The following is a 22,390-nucleotide window of genomic DNA, read 5'->3' as shown; positions in this document are numbered from 1 at the left end:
ATGTTGTTGAAGAAGAGCAGTTGTCAGTAGGTGGCGGTAACGCGCCTCACTTCCTGATGACAGCCAACGTTCGATACGTGGAAGAAGACAACGTCATACGTGTGACGCTGGTGACGTAGTTTGACGCAGGTGTTTACGTTTCCCTGCTTCTTCCGCAGCTGCCTGAAGCCAAGCGGACTGAAAAATTTCACTAATCTGACGTTAAATCCAAACTTGAGGAAGAATCTCGCGGTCATGTTTCTTTATTTTTAACTCGAGCATCAGAGAGGCTTCGCAGATGAATGTGATTAAGCTCGTTTGCGGTCCGCTGTAGGCGCTGAATCGTGACTTTTTACCCCCCCGCATCCCTTCAGCGAAGCTAACCGCTAACAGCTAACCAAGCTAAAGCGGTGCGTTGTAGCTGCAAATCTTTTAGAAAGAAAAAAAATACTAAATCATCGCCTGATCCGCACTTTGTCCCAGAGTTTAGTTAGATATCAAGCAAGGCAGGCATGGCCACTCGGCGTCTGACCGATGCCTTCTTGTTAATGCGGAACAATGCGATCCAAAACCGGCAGATATTGGCTGAGCAAGTGAGTACATACGACCCCCGTCTGAGTACACGTAGCAATGCTGCGGTGAGTGGTCTGCATCGTTTATGACATTTTTTACTGTGTGTGTTTTTGCATGTAGACAACTAGTCACTGAGTTAACTGGTAGCTAGAGCCTAGTTTTAGTCACTCAGGAAGGTTTGACCGCCCTGTAGAGCCTAGAAGATCTTTATTGAAAACAGCACCAAAGTACAAGTGCAGTTATTGTTGTTATTATAACACAAATGATTCAACAGGAGCCAGGGGGAGTTTTCTAATAAAGATATTAAATAAGGAGGAGCACAAAAGCAGCTTTTTTTGTTGTTAGAGTCAGATTACTATGGATGTACTGTTCAGTTTCCTTTTTAAAAAGCTATAAATGAAGATTTTGAGTGACTGAATTTGATTTTATGAATATGGCATTTCCTTTACACATAACTCTTTTTTGGTGACCCTTTAATTTTCAGGCCTCTAATTACGTGATAATGTCAAGAAATAGCCAAAAAATAACAATTATTTGCTTAGTAATGTCAAGAAATAGCCTAGAAATAACAGACGATTTCATAATAATGTCTTGTTTTTCATAAAGGCAAAAGATGACACATGCTTTTCATGCTTTAAATTTTTTGGGGGGAAAGGCCAGAATTTTTCTCCACCAAGTCTTTGCAATTGTCACTTAACAATTAATTATTTCTGGGCTATTTCTACACAATCAATCGTTATTTCTTGGCTATATTTCTTGACATTACTATGAAATTGACCGTTATTTTTAGGCTATTTCTAGACATTATGACGCAATTAATTGTTATTTCTTGGCTATTTTTTGACATTTTCATGTTATTAGCAGCCTAAAGTTTTTTTGCTTTTGCTTTTTTTATTATGGAAACCAAACAGTACATCTTTCCAACTCAGAGATAAATCGGTAGTAGAGTCTCTGTTTGTGTCCCGTCGTGTCACCTCAGGACTGACGAAGCTGACGGAGGAGGAGGAGGAGGATGAGTGTGCAGCTATAGTTCCTTATTTTCTAGGTCTCAATTTCATTTAAACAGTGGGAAATAACACTAGAACAACTGAAACCTGAGCTGAAAATAAGATAATGAACAGTAATAGAGGGGTCAGTCAGTGTATATTGGGTGGGTGGGGGGTTTTGTGTTTTGTTAAAGCATGTTTTTATGTTCACATGATGCTCCTCACTGCTACAAACCTTCATCATGTTCTGATTTAGTCTAAAAAATGTGGTTGTGATTTGTGTTTTATTGATCTATTAGAATAGAAGTCGGTGTTAATACGATATATACAACTGTACTGTATATATTGTGATGTTGATGTTTGTGGTTATATGGTAAATGTTGTGGATAATGTAGTTGACTGAATCGTTACGTTTTTTGGACAATAGGACATTGATGTTAAAATAATACAGTGTATAAATCTTGTATTTTCCTGTTTTTATGCAGCGAAGTGAACTAGACCTTAAACATTAATCACATTTATTACTTTCAGACTCTTTATGTGCGTTTTTTATCTTGATAAGAGGAGGATGGCACTGGGTGTTTGTTTCCCACTTCCTGCTTCCAGCCACAGAGACACTTCATTCATTATTAGTAATAAGGCAAAGTCACATATTGTTATTCTGCAGCCCAACCCTTCACTAGAACGTAGCTGCTCAGGTTATAGGAGTATATACTGTACATGTGTGTCAGATAGCAAATAGAAACTAAACAACGGATTTCATTCAGTAATAATCCAATGATATTTATCTTGAGCTTATTTCTAATGAGGTCATGAAGAGAAACAAGACGTCTACTCATCAGTTTTTTGGGGGGAAAAGCTTCTGTATTTTCCCCGACTCTCCATTTTCTGAGACTCTTATTCACATTTTTTCCTACTACACATTATGCTGTCAACTAAAACTTATTTAACTTGTGAAATTATCAAACACAAGTTCGCCAGAGGCTCCTCATCCAGCAGCCAGGAGTGTTTACTTTGCACTAGAGTCGACTGGCAGGCAGGTGTGTGTGTGTGTGTGTGAGCGTTCACACTCGGCTGTGAACAGTTTCACCACTTACCTGCTCACTGAGCTGGATTCATGATGATTTTAGACTTTTATTTGAGTCTGTCAGGTTTCTGCACAGCTGGTAGAGAAACATCTGTACATGGTTGAGGTTCCTGTACAGACACTGTGTATTAATGGACTGTGGTTTAACTCACGACCACCAGGAACAACAACAGAGATGATGGTGCAGCAGCTACTTTGTTCTTGCAGATCATTAGTTGTCTGTTTTCCTGCTGAGAGAAAAGTCATTATTATTATGAAAGGGATAGTTCAACATTTTGGCAAATTGGCCCGTTGCCATAATCCCTATAGTCATAGCAGTAGGTTCGTTACCTTTAATTGTCAGTGCAAGCTATTTTTAGAATGGTGGAGCAGAGCTGCGAGCTGCTCAGAGCTACGCTACGGAGGCTAATGGGATTTCTTGGTTTCCCTCATCAAACTCATCAAATACACAATCCAACAACTCCACAACGCTCTGGTGGACAAGTTGTGACCTGCACATTCACCACGCTATGAGATAATAACACAATGTTACCAGACAGAGTTGTTTTAGAGGGAAATTCATGCAAAACCGCTGATGCGCGTTCCTGTCGGGGGCAGTTTTTCATCAAGCAGTCTCTGTATTTCCCTCTAAAACAACTCTGTCTGGTAACGTTGTGTTATTATCTCATAGCGTGGTGAATGTGCAGGTCACAACTTGTCCACCAGAGCGTTGTGGAGTTGTTGGATTGTGTATTTGATGAGTTTGATGAGGGAAACCAAGAAATCCCATGAGCCTCCGTAGCGTAGCTCTGAGCAGCTCACGGCTCTGCTCCACCGTTCTAAAAATAGCTTGCACCGACAATTAAAGGTAACAAACCTACTGCTATGACTATAGGGGTTATGGCAATGGGCTCGTTTGCCATAATGTTGAACAGTCCCTTTAATTTATTAATCAGTTGGTCATTTGATTCACAAATTACCACAGTCATCATTATCCAATTCAGAAATTTGGCTTTGGATCGTTTTTGATGATTTTGCCATTGATAGTTAAACCACATTATAGAGTAGTTCTTGTTTTTTTAGACACAAGTTGTCCATCTTGTTCTTTAGTAGGTTGTCAGTTCCCAGTGTTTTTCTAAAAATAAACTAGAATAAAAATAATAAGGAAGGAAATAGAGCTGCCTTCTACTGGAAACTTAAACATGATTACAACCACATTGTTTCTTATGTAGTGATGTCTTCACTTATTTATCTCCTATCACACTCTCCAGTTACATGTCTGTGCAGAGAAGTGTGTATCTCCTTTTTTTTTTTAGAGCAGTCGAGCACAGTTGAAGCTCTCAGAGGGAAATCTGAAAATAAATGTCTGAGACGGATGTTTTTTTTTGTCGTCCATGACTGGTTTTCATTTCATTTTACTGTCGTGCAGTTAAAAAAGATTTAAAGATTCAGCTCAGTGAAACCGCTGCTGCTGCTGCTGTAAAACTCAGGTTTTTAAAATAACTGACTTTGCCTGAAGGCACCACCGCCACGATGACACGTCGCCAGACAAAAACAAGACGCACACGAAGCCTTCAGTCAGTGTCGTAGTGACGAATCAGTTTCATGTCTTCTCCTGTTCTCCATCACTTATTAACTTCTTTCTCTTTTTTTTTTTTTTATTCCTTACACTCAGATCTGAAGCTCAGTCATCTCTGCTCTGTCTTTATTCTCACTGTTACTTATATTTATTTTATAATTGGGATGATTTTGTCAGTAGTTTCTGGATAATTTATGAACAAAAAACAAAAAAAATGCTGTTTCACTTATGTTCGGAGAGGATGCGAACACACCTTTCTGTTATTCACTGCTGATTTTCCACGACTCTCTGTTCATTCTGTCTTTCTCTCCTTTTCCCTTTTTTTTTTTCTCTTCTGTATCGGATGGGACCGCTCTGCTCTGCTCTGCTCTCTGCCAATCACATTAGGAGCTTGATGAGGTACTGCTGTTTCGCTTCACGGTAGAATTTAGACACATAAAATGGTACAGCATCATTATCATTATCACGGTGCTGCTGTTGCTGAATCATGACATAACATCGTTTTAATTTAATGAGACTGTCTGTTTATTGTGTTTTTTCAGTTGGCTGACGATCGAATGGCGCTGGTGTCGGGAATTAGTCTGGACCCAGAAGCCGCTATCGGAGTCACCAAGAAACTGCCCCCGAAATGGGTCGAAGGAATCGATGAGGTACGAAGTGAAGCAGGAAACAGAATGAGGATGTAGATACAGCGGGGAAAATAAGTATTGAATGTAAAGTAAATATATTTCTAATCCAGATGTTGATACAACATCTGGATTTGATTACAACCCAGGTAATCCACACATACAAAGAAATCTAAACATATACAGTATATATGTCCATAAATGAAGTTCTGTGTAATACAGTGAGTAAGTATTGAACACATAAAGGAATGAAAGACCAGAAAGCAGCAGGAATCTGTCAGTAGCAAAATATAAGCAATATTTCTAAAATTTTGAAGAAGCACAGTTGCTATTTGCAGGTGTTTTGCAAATGAGCCGTAATTCTTGTAAAGTCTAGTCTTGCGACTGTAACAGAAGGAACTATTGTTTGGTTATTCACACGGACATATTATTGTGTGACATCGCCTGAGTTGAATGATTGAACCTCACACGCCTAAGTTTTAATAAACATTATAACCCAGTTGAGTGGAAACGGTACAAAGTGTGTAGCCTACTCTTCTTGTGAATGAAGAACAGACTTTTAACAGCGACATCCCAAAGTTTTCATGAAATCATGACCCATGAGACTCTATTTTAAGGAAAAGGGACGTTCAAAACATTTTGTGTTTAGTGATTTTGCACCTGTGGCCATTTAACAACTGTGTTGACATGACGACAGGACTCAAAACAGACAATAGAGACGGAGAGCGAAGGGAAACGGAAAAAATAGCCAGTGGGATCAAACAATATCTTATCAGACCTGGATTGACATGTAAATGCGAAGAAGAGTTTCCATTAGACTTTTGCGATACACTTCGATGTCGACGCGTCTGAAAAACCACCTCATCAGAGCGTAAAAATGTTTTGCAGATATTTGAGAGGTTTTTCGAATGGAAGGTGTTTCCATTAACTGTTTTTTTTTTATTGCGATATTTAGTTTTTGCGCATTTCTAAGGGTAATGAAATACTTATTCTCCCCGCTGTATAGAGACGTCATCTCATCGCTGTAGCCGTTTGTGTAGAAGATAAAGTGTCTGTAACTTGGTTGTGAATGAACTTTCAGATCCAGTATGAAATCACACGGGTTCGACAGAAGATGAAGGAACTGGCCTTACTCCACGACAAGCACATGAACCGTCCCACGCTGGACGACAGCAGTGAAGAGGAACACGCCATAGAAATCACCACCCAGGAGATCACACAGGTACTGATCATTTTTTGTTTTTCTTGATTGTCGACATCTGACTCGGCATCGGTCGGTATGAGATTCTGAAGGTTTGATAACCTAAAGCAAAAACATCACAGTATTTCACGTTGTTGTGATTACAGCTCTAAAATGTGTTGTTTTAAAATGTCTGGGTAAAAAAAAATAGTAGGCTATCACTTTTCCATTGAACACAGTCTCTTATTGTTAAAGGGATATTTCAACATTTTGGCAAATTCTCTTATCACCATAATCCCTATAGTCACAGCAGTAGGTTCATTACCTTTAATTATTGGTGCATGTTATTTTGAGATGGGCGGGGCAGAGACGTGAGCTGCTCAGTGAACACAATGGAGGTGAAACGGTGCAGGTCCCCTGTTCCTCATCAAACTCATCAAATACACAATCCAACAACTCCACAACGCTCTGGTGGACAAGTTGTGACCTGCACATTCACCACGCTATGAGATAATAACAGAACGTTACCAGACAGAGTTGTTTTAGAGGTAAATACAGAGACTGCTTGATGAAAAACTGTCCCTGAAGGCAACGTGCATCAGCGGTTTTGCATGAATTTACCTCTAAAACAACTCTGTCTGGTAACGTTCTGTTATTATCTCATAGCGTGGTGAATGTGCAGGTCACAACTTGTCCACCAGAGCGTTGTGGAGTTGTTGGATTGTGTATTTGATGAGTTTGATGAGGGAAACCAAGAAATCCCATAATGAGCCTCCGTAGCGTAGCTCTGAGCAGCTCACGTCTCTGCCCCGCCGATCTCAAAACAACATGCACCGATAATTAAAGGCGATGAACCTGCTGCTATGACTATAGGGATTATAGTGATAGGAGAATTTGAAAAATGTTGAACTATCCCTTTAAAAACAGCTCATACAGTATGACAGCAACTTTCTGTGGTTTTGAAATCGTGACTTTTCCATCCCGTAGTGGTGGTGGTTTACACCTTGAGCCCGGTAACCGGCCGATGCCTCTGTCCGTCTGACAGTATTTGATGTTATAAACTAAAGGGTTTGAACTGTGACTTTTGTTTTTCCCTGCAGATGTTCCACCGGTGCCAGCGAGCCGTGACGGGTCTACAGACTCGCTGCGGCCACTGCACCGAGCAGGAGGAGCGACTACTGAGGAACGTGGTCTCGTCTCTGGCCCAGAGTCTCCAGGACCTGTCCACCACCTTCAGACACACGCAGTCCGGCTACCTCAAACGTAAGAGATGATGATACCGATAGTGATGCTTTTCCCCCTAAATCCTCATTCCTCACATGTCTGGACTCATGTCGGGTTTTTATCTCACGTCGAATCACTTTCATCTTCAAGTTGTTCCACTGGAGTCTGAGCTCTGTGTGTGTGTGATTGTTTTGTCTACCAGGGATGAAGAATCGTGAGGAGAGATCAAAGCACTTTTTTGACTCGGGACCTTTAATGGAGGAGGATGAAGATTTAGCTTTATACGACAAGGTGTGTTTGGTTTTTATGGTTTAATGAAGCGGCCTTCTTCCCGTCCCAGTGATGGGAGAAGGTCACGGCGGCTGGTCTTGGTGTTCGGACGCGTGCGTAAACAATTGCCCAAAAACGAGGTTGCAATGGTAAAAACACCACATTTATTTACAACACAATACCTTATTCCATGTAGCAGGCAGGACACAAAAGGCATAATGACACGGTCAAAAACTGTTTGCCTTGACCAGCTACACCTGGCACTAATTGTCCTGGCATTAAATACCCCCGCGACCCGGAAGCGCGTGACGCCACTTCCGGTGTCAACGGAGGTTACAACAATAAAACATGTCACATACTAAACACTATGGCTCCTACATGGTTTTTTCATTTCTTAACCCTTTAGGGGTCTGAGCCCTAGAGTTTGGCTTTTTTTGTTGTTTTTCTTTAATACTTGCTTTTACAGTGTGGAAGTATTTGATCCCCTGCTGATTTTGTAAGTTTGCTCCCCCATAAAGAAGTTAATTTTAACAGAAAGAGACAGAATATCGACAAAATATCCAGAAATAATATCATCATATAAAGGTTATAAATTACTTTACATTTGATCAAGGGAAATAAGTTACAGAAATCAGCAGGGGATCAAATACATATATTTTCCCTACTGTACAGTATATACCACATAAATATATTTAAAAATATTTACCATAGGCATGTGTGGTATCTTTTTTTCTTTCAAGCACAACTTTACCGATATGATCTAACAAATATTTTTTCACTTTAACTCACTTTATTAACACATTGGGCCCAAAAATACACAATACACAAAAAATCACGTAGAGCAGTTATCAGCTGGTTCCTCCACTTTTTACCGTTTTGTAAAATGACAAAAAAAAAAGACGAATATATTGAAAGTGAAAATGTGACACCTGCCCATCTCATCCCACTCTTACTCCGATAAATATTTTTGTACTATCAAAGTAAAACTTAAAGGGATAGTTCAACATTTTGGCAAATTATAGTCATAGCAGTAGGTTCGTTACCTTTAATTGTCGGTGCAAGCTATTTTTAGAACGGCAGAGCAGAGCCGCGAGCTGCTCAGAGCTACGCTACGGAGGCTCATGGGATTTCTTGGTTTCCCTCATCAAACTCATCAAATACACGATCCAACAACTCCACAACACTCTGGTGGACAAGTTGTGACCTGCACATTCACCACGCTATGAAATAATCATGTAACATTACAGGACAGAGTTGTTTTTGAGGTAAATTCATGCAAAACCGCTGATGCACGTTGCCTTCAGGGGCAGTTTTTCATCAAGCAGTCTCTGTATTTCACCCGAAAACAACTCCATCTTGTAACGTTTGCCAAAATGTTGAACTATCCCTTTAAATTAAATCTTATCTCCGGGTTTACTTGGTCGATCAACATCAAACAAAAACTGGGAGATAATTTCAAATCTGAGTGAAGTTTTTAGTAGCGCTTCAGGTGGCCGAGGTTTTTTGTTACAGCGCTCTGAAAATGTCACGTGACCCTGGAGGGTTAAAATAAAATAAAAAAGTTTAAGTGACACACATTGAACTGGAGGAATAAAAGCGAAAATATAAATCTTTCCTTCTGTAACTCCACTAGTTTTAATCTCCTGGTGTTGTGCTCTCTTGTGTCTTTGTCTTTCAGGGCTTCACAGACGACCAGCTGATGCTGGTGGAGCAGAACACGGTGATGGTCGAGGAGCGAGAGCGGGAGATCCGACAGATAGTTCAGTCCATCTCGGATCTGAACGAGATTTTCCGGGACTTAGCTGGGATGGTGGTGGAGCAGGTATCTGAAGCAACTAAACAGTGACACAGCGTTTTTGAATAATAGTCCATTCACATGATTCAAAACGATGACAAAGAGGAAACAAAAAAATCTTTGTCCGTCCAGATACAAGTGTGTTTTTGTCAGTGAGATGACTCTGAAATGTAAAACATCTCACATATGTAGATGTTTCAATTCAAAATTTGTATTTTTTCATTAAGAAAGTGAGAATTTAACTATTTACGTAGCTATAAAGGACTAAACACTTAAAGATGAACTGGATTTCGTGGCAAATCCAAGTCATGAAGGTGTTTTCCAGTGTTATACTTGAACAGCTAAAACATAATAAATAATCTACAACTAAACGTATTAAAGGAAAATTTCCTGCACTAATCTGCCCTACAAAGGCAAAGTGCAGTATCTGTAAAAATGCCGAACTGAGAAAAACAGCCTTTTGTGTTTGTCATTGTCAGATTTAAGCATCAAATTATGAATAACTACCAAGTCTATAATTGATTAGATAAAGGTGGACTGAATTAAATGTATTTTGTAGTTTGTCTTCCTGACCAAATTTTACAATTTTATGGCATATTTTGTGACCAATTTTGACTGTTTTATGGCAGATAACTGCACTTTTGCCTTGGTTTTGGTGCAGATACGGCACTTTGGCTTGGTATTAGCTACAGATACGGCACTTTGCCTTGGTTTTCCAATGGAATTATTATAGTATGTAGGGAGTACAGTATTCTTTGCAGATACTGCACTTTACCTTGGTTTCACAGTGCTTTTTTGGATGGATAGCAAAATAAAAAGCCCAATAACTCTGGAAATTTTAGCAGTAACAATATCAAATTCTACCAGATTGAAGAGAATATGCCACACTTTTGATTGGTCAAAAAAACATTTTTGGGAAAAATGCAGATACTGCACTTCGCCTTTGTAGGGCAGTAATGACGTCTTTGATTTCTCCTTAAGGGAACCGTTCTGGACCGAATCGACTTCAACGTGGAGCAGGCTTGTGTTAAAACAGACGATGGACTGAAACAGTTACAAAAGGTAAAAGTTAACGGTTTATTTTATATTCTGTTGATGACATTTGACTTGTTGTATCTACAAACCTGTGAAACTTCTTTCTCCTTCTTTGCAGGCGGAACAGTATCAGAAGAAAAACAGAAAGATGCTGGTCATTTTGATTCTCTTTATCATAGTCGTTGTTCTAATTATTATTCTTTTTGGAACAAAGTTTTAGTCATGCATTCCTCCGGCTGCTTCTGTTTTTTTCTGTGTGTGGGCATTTGTTTGTTTGCGTCTGTGTGGACTTGGACTTGGTCTTTGGTTCTGCTCAAAAAAACGAAGCTGAATGCCTTTTAAAAACCCAGCGGAAGAAGATGAAGAAGAAGAATTATTCCACGTTTCTTTTCTGTGGGTGCACTTTGGGAGATGTGAAGAAGAAACACAACGGTCCATTTTAAACGAAAGAAAGAAAGAAAGAAAGAAAGAAACAATCTACAGTTTTGTCTTTGTGAGTCGCGGCTGTTTTATCAAAGGACTCGCATCCCAATCAATCACTCCAAGACTCTCTGACGACGGTTTGTCAAACCCAACCATGTCGACATATCTGTGTCTTAACGAAGAAAAAAAACAAAAAAAAGAAAGAAAAAAAAACATTATAAACTAAAAAATCCTTGGTGTATAAAAACAGATCAGAGTTTTCTCTGCTCAAAAAGCACGAATTGTGACATTTGTCGTGTGAAGATGCATCACTTCTGTCCAATGTTCAGTTCAGTTCAGTTTCTGAGAGCGAATGTTTGTGAAAGAAAAGAAGAAAACATGCAAAATCATTGTCATCTCAACATTTATGTTTATGAACTGTCTCAGTATTTTACCCAATCATTGATTAGAGCAGTCGTTCAGCACCAAAACTATTCCTTTGGTTTAAGGACCAGCAGAGTTTGTTTTTTTCCTCCCGCTTCTTTCTTTAATTATTATATTATAATAATAATAATGATGATAACACTGAGGTCCTTTCAGACAAACATGAGCATCCTATAATTTTAAACACCTACACCTGCTGTACTTAGCATTAAGTGCTCATTTAAAAGAAAAAAACACTTGATTGTTTATGTTTTCCATGGTCCTTGCGTTATAAGTGCTACCTTTTTAAAAACTCTTGCAGTTTGCACATATTGAGGCCTAAGGGGGAGGGGAAGGGGGAGAGGGGGGTTATTATGGATGTACTACTACTGTCATCTATGTGATGAAAAGAATTATTTATTTTTTAATAACTTCAAATAATCCAGAGGTTCTGTTTTCAGGCAGAATTAACTGTATATTGAGTCAAAGTGTATCTGAAGTCTGAACCCAACATGATGTTTTTGTCCCTGAGGAGGAAACTGTGATAAAGTCCAACACCAGGCGGCGTCAGGAGGTCCTTCCTGTTTGTTTTTTGTTCTGTTCATGTTGGACAAACGATATTTTAGTTTGATTGTGTTGGAGACTTTCTCTACGTGTCCTTGTGTTCTATAAAGACTGATAAACTGAAACGATGAAGAGCTTTATTCAACATATCTGTACGCTACAGCTACACTATACACACCCTGTTAAATCATCTTATCTCTGTCATTGATGTGAAGTTGTGTGTGTGTGTGCGCGTGTGTGTGCGTGAAAAATGGTTATGTCTTAGTGGTGAGTCCACTGAAGTTTTGTTTTTCCAAAACAAAACGGGTGAAGAGACAGCAACATTTTTTTTAAATAAATAAACCTGGAACATGATGGTGGTTTGTGTTTTTACCTGCACTACGGTGGCCCTGAGGGCTCAACACAAAGGCACAAAAGCTAAACAAATACAGAAAACTTCATACATTTGACAACACACAAACTGCAAAAACTCACATCAGAACAGTGTTTTCTGAAGTTGCTGTGTGTTGAGCCTTCAGGGCCACCGTACTATATTACAGTCATATTTAAACACAATACATACCCAAATATAAGTGTAATTATTAGTTACTTTCACCTGACACATGAAAGTTAATCCAGCACCAAGTCACTTTTTTAATTATTTCATTATTTATTTAGTACTTTGATATTAGAAGAAGGTAATAATTTTTAAGAGTGAGCATCTGTTGGTTTTCTTATTTTTTAAAAGACATAAGTTGAGTAATTTTGGATTTTGTGAGCAAAAGTGCAATATAAAAACACCTTAAAGAGATAATGAATGGTGAACCTGTGGTAAATATTAATTTATTGGATTGTGTGAATTGTTTTTCTCCAAATAACATCAGCAGTGAGTGATGTACAGAGATTTAAATGATTTCAGACATGTTATTCAGTGAATAAGTAGCCTAGTTTAAAACCACAGTAGTAAACCACAGTGAAATAGAGCTTTTCTTTTTTCTTTTTGGTGTAGCCTACTTGACAGGCTCTGTAACCCGGAAACTAAGTGTCGTCATGCTACTTTCAAAGTAAAAGCCTTGCAATTTAATCTCTAATCTTTGCACTGCAGTGCAGACATACTCTAAACGCGGTTTTAGTTCATGGTGAAGATGAGAAATGACCATTAATCAACAGTTAAATAGCGATTAGGTTAAATAAACTTAGAGTCAGAGTGAAGGGAAACACAATACATTTCAAAAAATAAAATAAAATATGGCTAATGGATAAATGGAAATTGATAAATTGTTGTTTTTTTTTCTTTTAATATTTTTTAAATGTTTTCTTAGTAGCCTAATGCAGTCGTAAGGTTTCATGTTACCTGACCTGGAAGATCACCGACCAGCCGTCGTGATCTCTTCAGACTTCAGTTCACTGTGCATGCGGTTTAATTCCTCACCACCAACAACCACAACAACCACCACCACCATGACTTCTGTCGCCGGGGATGAGGACGACCCCTTCCCGGCGGACGACGCTCTGTTCTCGGACACTTTCTCCCAGGAGACCCGGTACCGTCTGTTCGGAGAGGAGCTGCAGATCCAGCAGCTGTTCGGAGCAAACCTCGGCGTGGCTGCTCCGGTCTGGGAGGCTGTAAGAAGAGCACGCTGGTCTCCACACAGGCATGTTGTTGCTATTAAGTTAGAGTTGTTTGCAGTGATAATGTTGTGTTTGTTTGTTTTTTAACAGGCTCTACACTTGTGTCGGTTCTTCGAGGAGCAGCGCGCGGAGCTGCGGGGGAAGCGCGTCATCGAGCTGGGAGCAGGAACCGGGCTGGTCGGTATCCTGGCTGCTCGCCTCGGTATGTCTGTTGATGTGCCAACTACTATCATATTAATGAGTTAAAGTGACATAATTAGACATATACAACAACTATAGATTATCCTCTTGAACCTTCATTCAGTCAGTGTATGGTTGTTGCATGGCTACGGTGGCCCGGAGGGGTCAGTGCACTGCAAGTTCAGAAATCACAAACTCAGAAAACATCTTCATCCATTTGACAACACCTGTGAGATGCAAAAACTGACAACCCAAACTAAATGATGGAGATAATGTTAAGCACATTTTTGCAACATTATCTGAATTATATGATGTTACTATAAACTAAATAAACTCACTTGAGTTTCAAACCCCTCTAACAAGTACCCGTCTTGTAGGCAAATGTAGTTTATATGAAAAATGTGTACATGTAGTGTAAAAAAAAAAAAAAGTATGTTATAAATATTAATTATAAATAAATCCTATTTGAAATTGGAAAAACTTCTTATAGTGACATGTCTATAGACCATAAAAATACATAGCCTATTTATCATGTACACTTATTTGTATTTTTCATAAATGCATAACACTTAAGCATAGTCTATTATTCACATGATATGTTCCTTGTATATACACTATATCTGTAATGTAGATTTAACCAATAAATATCCCTTATGTATGTAACATTGTACACATGCACTCCTATCGTAGCTCATTGACACATGCTAGGTAAATATGTGTAAATAAATATAGAAGAAAGGCATGTATGCTTTGAATCGAAAAACATGTAGAAGCATAATATGGTTGTTGTTTTAATAAATAAGATATAAATTGGACCGAAAGTGTGCATATTATATATTTGCAGTGAGTATGTACCGTATGTTCCTCCTCATCAGTCTTTCTGACATGTACCTACCACTCCTGCAGCTGTTTGAGGCTCAGTCCACGACTCACTGCTGCCTCCATCAGACACACTGCAAACTTTACCTCTGACATGTCTGTGGAGAGTTGTACATTTACCACAGCTACGGAGCCCCTGAGGGCTTATTGCACTGCAACTTAAGTAAACATATGCAAAAAACACAAATACACAATAATTTCAGGAAACAACTTTGTCAGTTTGACAACAAAAGTTGCAAAAACTCACAACACAATGTGAGTGTTTCTGGTGACACAATAAAGTGATGAAGTTTGGGAAACACTTTTGTTCAAAGCTTCTTGCCTAGACGTTCTGAAATTGGTACGTGTTAGTGGGGTTTGAAAATAAGGTGAGTTTGTTTGGTTTTTATAAATGTAATGTTAGCGCAGCATTGGTCTTAAAGGGATAGTTCAACATTTTGGCAAATTGACCCATTGCCATAGTCCCTACAGTCTAAGTTTTAGGAGTAGGTTCGTTACCTTTAATTGTCGGTGCAAGCTGTTTTTAGAACGGCAGAGCAGAGCCGTGAGCTGCTCAGAGCTACGCTACGGAGGCTCATGGGATTTCTTGGTTTCCCTCATCAAACTCATCAAATAAAAGGTCCGGTGTGAACGCACCTTAAAACAACTCTGTCTGGCAACGTTCTGTTATTATCTCATAGCGTGGTGAATGTGCAGGTCACAACTTGTCCACCAGAGCGTTGTGGAGTTGTTGGATTGTGTATTTGATGAGGGAAACCAAGAAATCCCATGAGCCTCCGTAGCGTAGCTCTGAGCAGCTCGCGGCTCTGCTCCGCCGTTCTAAAAATAGCTTGCACCAACAATTAAAGGGATTATGGCAATCGGCCAATTTGCCAAAATGTTGAACTATCCCTTCAAGACAGGTTCGTCACTTTTTTATGTGCCCAGAAACATTATTGTGGACAGTTTTTGCAGTGCATGTGTTCTCAAACTGATAAAGTCTGAATTGTTGCACATTTGTGTCATTTCAAGTGTTTTCTTAAGTTGCCTTCTGGGCCACCGTACACATCAGTCATAAGCATTGTCAAAATTGCTTAAGGATTTTGTTTAATACTAGTTTACAGTGTTTCCTTACTCTTTTCATCAATAAAAACCGCTCTGGAATCAAACCTGGTATCGTTTCAGGTGCAGCTGTGACCCTCACCGACCTCCCTCTGGCTCTCCCACAGCTTCAGGCCAACGTGTCGGCCAACGCGCCGTCCACCGGTTGGCCTTCTCCTCCGCCCACCGTCCTCCCTCTGTCCTGGGGCGAGGACCACGGGAACTTCCCGTCCGACTGGGACCTGGTGCTCTGTGCGGATGTAATTTACCTCCCGGAGACTTACCCGCTGCTCGTGGAGACGCTCGCTCATCTGTGCAAGAGCGGCGCCGCGTCCGTTTACCTCTCGTCCAAGATGCGCAAAGAGCACGAGACCCCGCGGTTCTACGAGGAGTGTCTACCGAGCAGGTTCAACGTGGAGCTGGTGCACCGTGATGAGCAACAAAACATTAATATCTACAGGGGATCTCTAAGGAGAACAGAGCAGTAGCTTGTGCACAGGCCTGGGACTGCAGAGTTAGTTGTTATACTGAGAGATGTAATGGTTCAGGTTTTGATGCATACTGCAAAATTTAACCATCAAACGGCAGTGAAAGTTTAAGATGATACTGTTTTTGATCCTGCATCTATACAGCTTGTTGAATTAATTGGTTTACACCTACAAAGAAATGTGTAGTCAGTGTTATGAAAGGTCAGAGGTGAGTTTACAAGCTGTGAAACCACAATTTGTGATCTTACTTCTCCGTTGATCATTGGTTTGTTTTATTTATATATTTATTTCGGTATTATCAGTATTTAAGATGTTTTCTTTCTTTTTTTTCACAACAGGGAATGCTGAATTTTACAATTTATGTGAATTGAATAATGAATTGTGTCCTTTGTCATTATTGATTATTTGTGTATCGTCCTCAACATGAAGAAATATTTTTGTGGATTTCTAGTGGGAATGCTAAAATAACCCGATTGCTCTCTAGAAAATGATGCAGTGCTGCATTTAATGAAGATGAGCAGCACTGATTTGTTAAGTAATCTGTCTGTGAACAGCTTGTCACTGTCGAGCATTATGCAGTTTCACAGAAGACATCAGTGTGTTTCTTTAAAATGCACCAAACATGGATTCTGGATTCATCAAGGACAGCATGACTTAATCGTAAAGAAGATAACATCCTTTCTTTGGTGTGTGTGGGGGTCAATAATATTTTTTTGAGGTACATTAAACCCAAAACAAAAGTCCATCCCATCCACTCCAACTATTCTGTCAACATCAACAGATTGTCCTCCCTGCAGCCTGCTGTCTGCTGTCTGTACATACTTCATCCCCTCTCTCCTGCTCTCTGCTGATGTACAGACTTTCTGTTCAGAAAAGGAAAGCCTGTTTGTTACGCTGGAGAGTTTTAAAGAAAGGGAGACACCCCGTCCGCTGCCCGACTCTCCCTCTGCTACAATTCAGCCGACAAAACAACAGATCCCTATCTCCATGCAGAGTCTGCTCGCCATCACGCCGGCCACCTCCCACGCGAGTGTCAGGCAAAGTGCAGATCAATGGTTTTGTTGATATTCGTTATTATTATCATTATCGGGGCAAAGTTATGGAAAACTGTGCTACCAGGGATTTACCAGGTGGTGATGTTTGACAGACAGGAAAACATCCAAGGATCTGTAATTTACATTTTAAATATTAATCATAGGGTTGAAAAATATTGTTAGATTTTGCATTATCCAATTTTTTTGGATTAAAGGTTGATGCAGCCATCTCAGCTCTACAACTGAGGTGTGAAATTTTCTATTATAATAATCAGACTAATAACAAAATTGTATTGGACCCAATTTGAGTGGGTCAAAGTTGTGATAAAAATCTGAGGTTTCTCCGATTTTTCCCTGTTAAAAGGGTTTCCTTGGAGTTTTTCCTCAGTCGATGTGAGGGTCTAAGGACAGAGGATGTTGTTATGATGCCATGTAAAGCCCTTTGAGACAAACTGTTTGTAAAAAGGGGCTATACAAATAAAATTGCCTTGCCTTGCCTAGATTTACAACTGGAGTCGTGTCAGATTTAAGTTTGGAAGATGTAGATAGGAGATGGTGTTTTCAAAAACATGATTAAAAAAATCCTCTGTGCCATTTGAACTCGGCCTGTTGGCTCGATCAAAGGAGGACGGGCTTGCGGTGACAGGGAGTGTGTGAGAGTGTGTGTGTCTGTGTGTGGAGGGGTGGCAGTGGGTGAAGTGGGAGGGGGGATTGAAAACCACAATCCTTTTAAAACAAGTCATCCAAGTTTGACTTCATTAGACCTCATGTCAACTCATGAGCACTGAGGACAATAACCTGAAACCAGCAAATAAAGGTACGTGTTATATTTGTTTATCCCTCTGTGTATGTATTTCCATATCTATTTATTTGATTAGTGTTAGATTTTTATTTCGTAAATTCATCAGTCACATTTAACATTAGAAAATTTCTCTTCAACTCTTTACTATGTTTTTAGATGTGTTAATTTTGTGTATTTGGAAAACAGGCATTAAAAGCTGACTATAAAATCATTTTTTCTTGTTTCAGATCTTTTTATCAGACTAAATGATGGAGTACTGGCCTGAGCATCAGGGCCAATCATCCCTTTATGCCAAATTTGGTACTGTTCCTGGAAGAAACTGTACACATAAGTGAGTTTAGTCTTGTGAAAACCGTTTCAGTTTTTGATACTAAGAGTGTTGTCTTCAATCAAGGCTTGTTTGACAAACTTAGTTATATTTCATTGTAGACTCAAACTTGAGGCAGTGAGTAGTTGAGTTGAGTACTTTACATGCACTGTGAAAATAATATGTACTGTAGAAGATCTGCAGAAAACAGGCCTGTATTGTTCTTATTATTACATAACATCATATTCACTCACTGATTATTATTCAGATCCAGTCATACATGCAGAGCAACCAGTGAGTGGTCATGTAGAGATTTCCTTCAGAAACTGTATTTCATTAAGTGATGCTGAACTGACATTATATATTTGATGCGTTTGAATTAATGCAAACATTTTTACCACCATTTTACCAACAGCTATCATGACAGACATCAACCGGCAACCCATTATCCATTGTACTATGGGGAGCAGCAGGACCCAGGCAGGGAGTCCAGTTACTGGCCCTTACCAGGATCAAGAACAGGGGGAGCTCCACAGGACTACGCCAACTGGACGGACCCAGAACTGTCCGCTGCCACAACTTCTTCCCACTTCCCTTTTATTCTGGAGCGTCACGCAAAGCAGCAGCAGCATCCGGACCTGAGCGAGTATCAGGCGCACGAGGCCAGAGACAGAGAGTGGACAGCGGCTCAGAGAGCGGCAAGGGAGTACGAGAGAGGATTTCTGAGAGAGGGATGGCAGAGGAGGTGGGAGCCCTGCAGCCCGGTTCGCTACAACAACAGAGAAGTGTCTCTAAAGAGGAGCGACAGCAGCTATCGAGAGCTGGAGGCATGGGCGGCTCGGTACAGCCATTCGCTTCCGAGGCGGCGGCGTATAGAGGCGGAGTTGAGGGGGGCTTCTCAGGGGGGCTTGATGGACGGCAGCAGAGCCCCGGAGAGGGACGGCAGGAGTGGGACGGATCCTCGATTGGCAGCGCTGCAACAAGCCCGACAATGTGCAAACATCAGAGAACCGGGAGTGTGGGATAGAGGGGGCAGGCAGCAAACTCTGGGCTACTATCCAACACAAGCTCCCGCCCCCGACACAAGCCACATGTTGGATATTAAAGAGAAGACGGCCTACCAGAGGAGGATGTTTAGCCAACCTCCTGGCTATATTGCTCCCCCGCCCTATAGCAGCCCACATAAAAGCCCACCTGTAATGCACCACTGTGATATGAGCTGGGAGCAGGACGGTAAGAGACAAACCTACTGGTCACAGCCCACACTCAGAAAGCCGGATGTGTCGCCTGTAGATCTGCAGGAGAGGAGGAGGATAGAGAAAGAGGAATTTACAAAACCAGATGAGAATAAAACCTGTGCAGAGTTTGAGGGACTCAAGCAAAGAGAACCAGAGTTTAATATGTTACAGACAGGCAGTCCAAACAGTGTCCAGAATACTTACACACAGCCTGAGTGTGTCCCGTCATTGCAACAGCCACAAATAATACCAGCAATTCAGAATATTACCAGAAATGAGCAAACGTCCTCAAAGGTTATTGAAGGACGGAAGTTCAGATTAAATAAAAAGACAGGCGGGTTGACCATATTCTGCCTTGTGTCCCGAATAGCCGACGCCACAGAAACCCCATCCTTGCCAATTTGCACTTCCCAATCAAATATTCAAAGCACAGAACTAGGAGGGGTTTCTGAAGGTCTTGGAGATGTTGGGGACATTCAACAAGTACAACAGCTTGCAGATGAAGTAGACTTCATATCACCGGCACTCACCGAGCAGTCAAATATTTCTGATATAGGAAGTCTCGAAGCCAAACAGACAGAGACACCAACTTGTGTAGAAAGTGAGATAATTGAAGAGAATCTATCAAACAAAGCAGAAACAGATCTTGTCTCCACAGAAAAAACTAATTTAAACGATGCAATTTCTGCATCAGGGAGACAAGTTGCACAGTCGGTCAAATATCCTTTGTGGAGGGAGCCAAGTTTTTCAAGCAAAGTAGAAAGTGAGAGTCTATCAACAGCTTTGAAGGCAAACAGTGAGGAAGCAGAATCGGATGGTCCACAAGACCAAGAAGAGTGCGACACAGTTCAACCAGTCGATGCTGAGGAAACAAGTCTGGATAATGAGGAAGACATACAAGAGTCTGAGGACGTTAAGGCCATTGACACCACATGTGTCGTTGTCAAAATGGAGCTGATTCCATCACCAAGGAAAGAGCATGTTCACTATGTAGGCCCCAATGATGACAGTCCACTCGATGATGAGTCAAGCACTGTTTGTCCTGACTCGTCAGCTAGTCAGCTGGACCAGGAAGAGACTCTAGACACAGAAACAAACCCCTTCCAGATTAACGACTGGCCCGAGACTCAATTAGAGTTGGATCTTCGGGAGAAAAAGGAACCTGACGGAGGCGGTGACCTCTCCTTTTCCTGCATACCTTCATCTATTATTTCTGAAAAGGAAACTTTGGAGGAGCGTGCTGAAAGGATCCTTGGTATTCCTCTCCATGACTGCATCACTGAGCCACAACCTGAAGATGCCACATCATTACTTGTTGAGAAGCAGGATGTGGAGGTCGAACCCTCTCCAACAACAAACGATACTGACGATGCAACTGAACAACTCCCAGTTGACGAAAGAGAAACTGAAGATGAGAGTGACGATGCCGAGGATGAGGCGAAAGATCAACGTGATGATGAGCATCTTGCAGAACCTCAGCAACGGGTGACTTATCTGTCTGAGGAGATAGAAACCGACTCCCAACTTGATACGGACGTCCGAATGTCACAGGAAACTGAAATGGCTGAGGACACTCTTCTTGAGCCAACCGCTGATGTCGGTACAACTGAGCCGTGTCAGGGAGAAGATGATCCCTCCTCTGAACATCCATCTGAGTGTCTCAATGCAGCCACAGATTCCTCTGACTCTTGTTTGTCGTATATCTCAGAGTCAAACACTGAAGAAGATCCTGGATCTACTGGTATTGAGGATCGGGATGGGGAGGGTGAAACGTTACAGGGAACACAGAATGGGATCAGTGATGCCTTCGAGGATCTTGCGGACCAAAAGGTGGTGTCACAGGAACTACTTGAATACGAACAACCAGACAGTACTGCTTGTGTATTGGATAGCGACACCACTGATGAGCAACAAGGAAAGGATGTTGATCCTACTGACATTTTGGAACAGACTCATGAAACATCCAAAGAAAATGCTGAGGAGTGCGTCAGTAATGAATGTGCCCAAGCAGAGGATGCTGTTTGTTGTGTTACTGAAGAGCCACTACAACAAGAAGCCAATGAGTATCCTGCAGACCTTTTGGAAACTCCAGTATTAGAAGATAACAATCGAACACAGGAGCAATTTGATAATTGCCAAGAAGAAGATTGTTCCACTGAACAAAAAGAAGCATCTGAAATATCCACAGAAGCTGCCACTGAAGTCACAAGTTTACAGCCACAATGTAATGATGGCCAAGAATTGGATATGACGGAAAAGCAATCACCAACAGATGCTAATGAGGATCCTGTGGAGCTTTTGGATCAAACAACATCCCAAGAAGATGCAACAGACAGTCAATTCGAACCCTCAGACTCTCTTTCTCCCTTACCTTCAAACTCACAGGTGTCTCAATCACCTTCAGATGTCCTCTCACCTCCCGAATGTCCATCTCAACTTCCTGTATTACCCAAGGCAGAAACAGAGACTGTATCCTTTATGGAAACAGACTCAGCTCTAGATCTTGTCACAGCTGGTGCTTGTGTCTCAGAAACTGTCCCACCTCCTCTTCAACTGAATTCATCTTCCTCTACCTCCAAATCCGACCCAAGTCTGGCTTCCAGCACTTCTATCCCCCCTTTTGCTGGAGTGGGAGGTGTTTCCCTCAACCTACCTGACAAAGAAGAAGAGCCCCAGTATCCCAAGTCTCTGTGGGATGCGGTAAATCGCATTAGGAAACATACGGCGCCTGACTCTGAAAACGAAGAGGAGGAAGTGGGTGAGCAGTGGGATCCAGAGAGCTTAGGCGAGGAAATGAGTTGCCAAAATATGGTATTAGACATGAACTATGAGAGAAGAGTCTTTGATGAACACAAGGTTTCGAGAGAAAGTGTTGACAATGTAGGACGGGAGCCAAGCAGTCATGCTGAAGAAGACACACTGTCCTGCAGCAGTGTCAGCAGCTCCGGAGACACCGTTATTGTAGCAGAGGAAGACAATGTTGAGGAAACACCACAAGATGCCTCAGCAGAAAGCAAGACAGAGGGTTGTGAGGAGTTTCCCAAGGCTGCAGGAGAGCAAAGATGCTCT

The 22,390-nt window shown here is 41.0% G+C and overlaps 2 protein-coding genes across 5 annotated transcripts; both read left to right on the top strand.

Moving 5' to 3' along the window:
- Window positions 1-130: 130 nt before the first annotated feature.
- On the top strand, window positions 131-12,056 carry stx16 (syntaxin 16). 3 transcript variants are annotated; one of them, XM_083971654.1, is made up of 8 exons: window positions 131-572; window positions 4,726-4,833; window positions 5,891-6,031; window positions 7,090-7,252; window positions 7,416-7,504; window positions 9,162-9,305; window positions 10,260-10,340; window positions 10,432-12,056. In XM_083971654.1, the coding sequence occupies exons 1-8, from the start codon at window positions 492-494 to the stop codon at window positions 10,531-10,533; spliced, it is 909 nt and encodes a 302-aa protein (XP_083827780.1). In that variant the 5' UTR covers window positions 131-491; the 3' UTR covers window positions 10,534-12,056. The 3 variants fall into 3 exon arrangements, with proteins under 3 accessions (XP_083827780.1, XP_083827782.1, XP_083827781.1); XM_083971656.1 differs by having other exon boundaries at window positions 131-633; window positions 4,700-4,833; XM_083971655.1 differs by lacking the exon at window positions 131-572 and adding an exon at window positions 4,515-4,582.
- A 1,007-nt stretch (window positions 12,057-13,063) lies between these two features.
- LOC310985835 (EEF1A lysine methyltransferase 3-like) lies at window positions 13,064-15,967 on the top strand (the record flags this gene model as incomplete). 2 transcript variants are annotated; one of them, XM_083971498.1, is made up of 3 exons in its annotated part: window positions 13,064-13,307; window positions 13,404-13,515; window positions 15,581-15,967. In XM_083971498.1, 3 exons carry the CDS (start codon window positions 13,162-13,164, stop codon window positions 15,938-15,940), a joined length of 618 nt encoding a protein of 205 aa, XP_083827624.1. In that variant the 3' UTR covers window positions 15,941-15,967. The 2 variants fall into 2 exon arrangements, with proteins under 2 accessions (XP_083827624.1, XP_083827623.1); XM_083971497.1 differs by having other exon boundaries at window positions 13,143-13,307; window positions 15,537-15,967.
- Window positions 15,968-22,390: the final 6,423 nt, after the last annotated feature.

Source organism: Trachurus trachurus (genome assembly GCF_905171665.1).
Source record: "Trachurus trachurus genome assembly, chromosome: 5".
NCBI lineage: Eukaryota > Metazoa > Chordata > Actinopteri > Carangiformes > Carangidae > Trachurus > Trachurus trachurus.
This window is presented reverse-complemented; position numbering and strand designations above follow the sequence as displayed.

Bases quoted from the DNA above. Each gene is read 5' to 3' on its own strand.
- stx16 (XM_083971656.1), top strand. From the start codon at position 492: ATGGCCACTCGGCGTCTGACCGATGCCTTCTTGTTAATGCGGAACAAT. The intron at 7,505-9,161 runs GTGTGTTTGGTT...TTTGTCTTTCAG, and splicing joins ATTTAGCTTTATACGACAAG to GGCTTCACAGACGACCAGCT. The intron at 10,341-10,431 runs GTAAAAGTTAAC...CCTTCTTTGCAG, and splicing joins GACTGAAACAGTTACAAAAG to GCGGAACAGTATCAGAAGAA.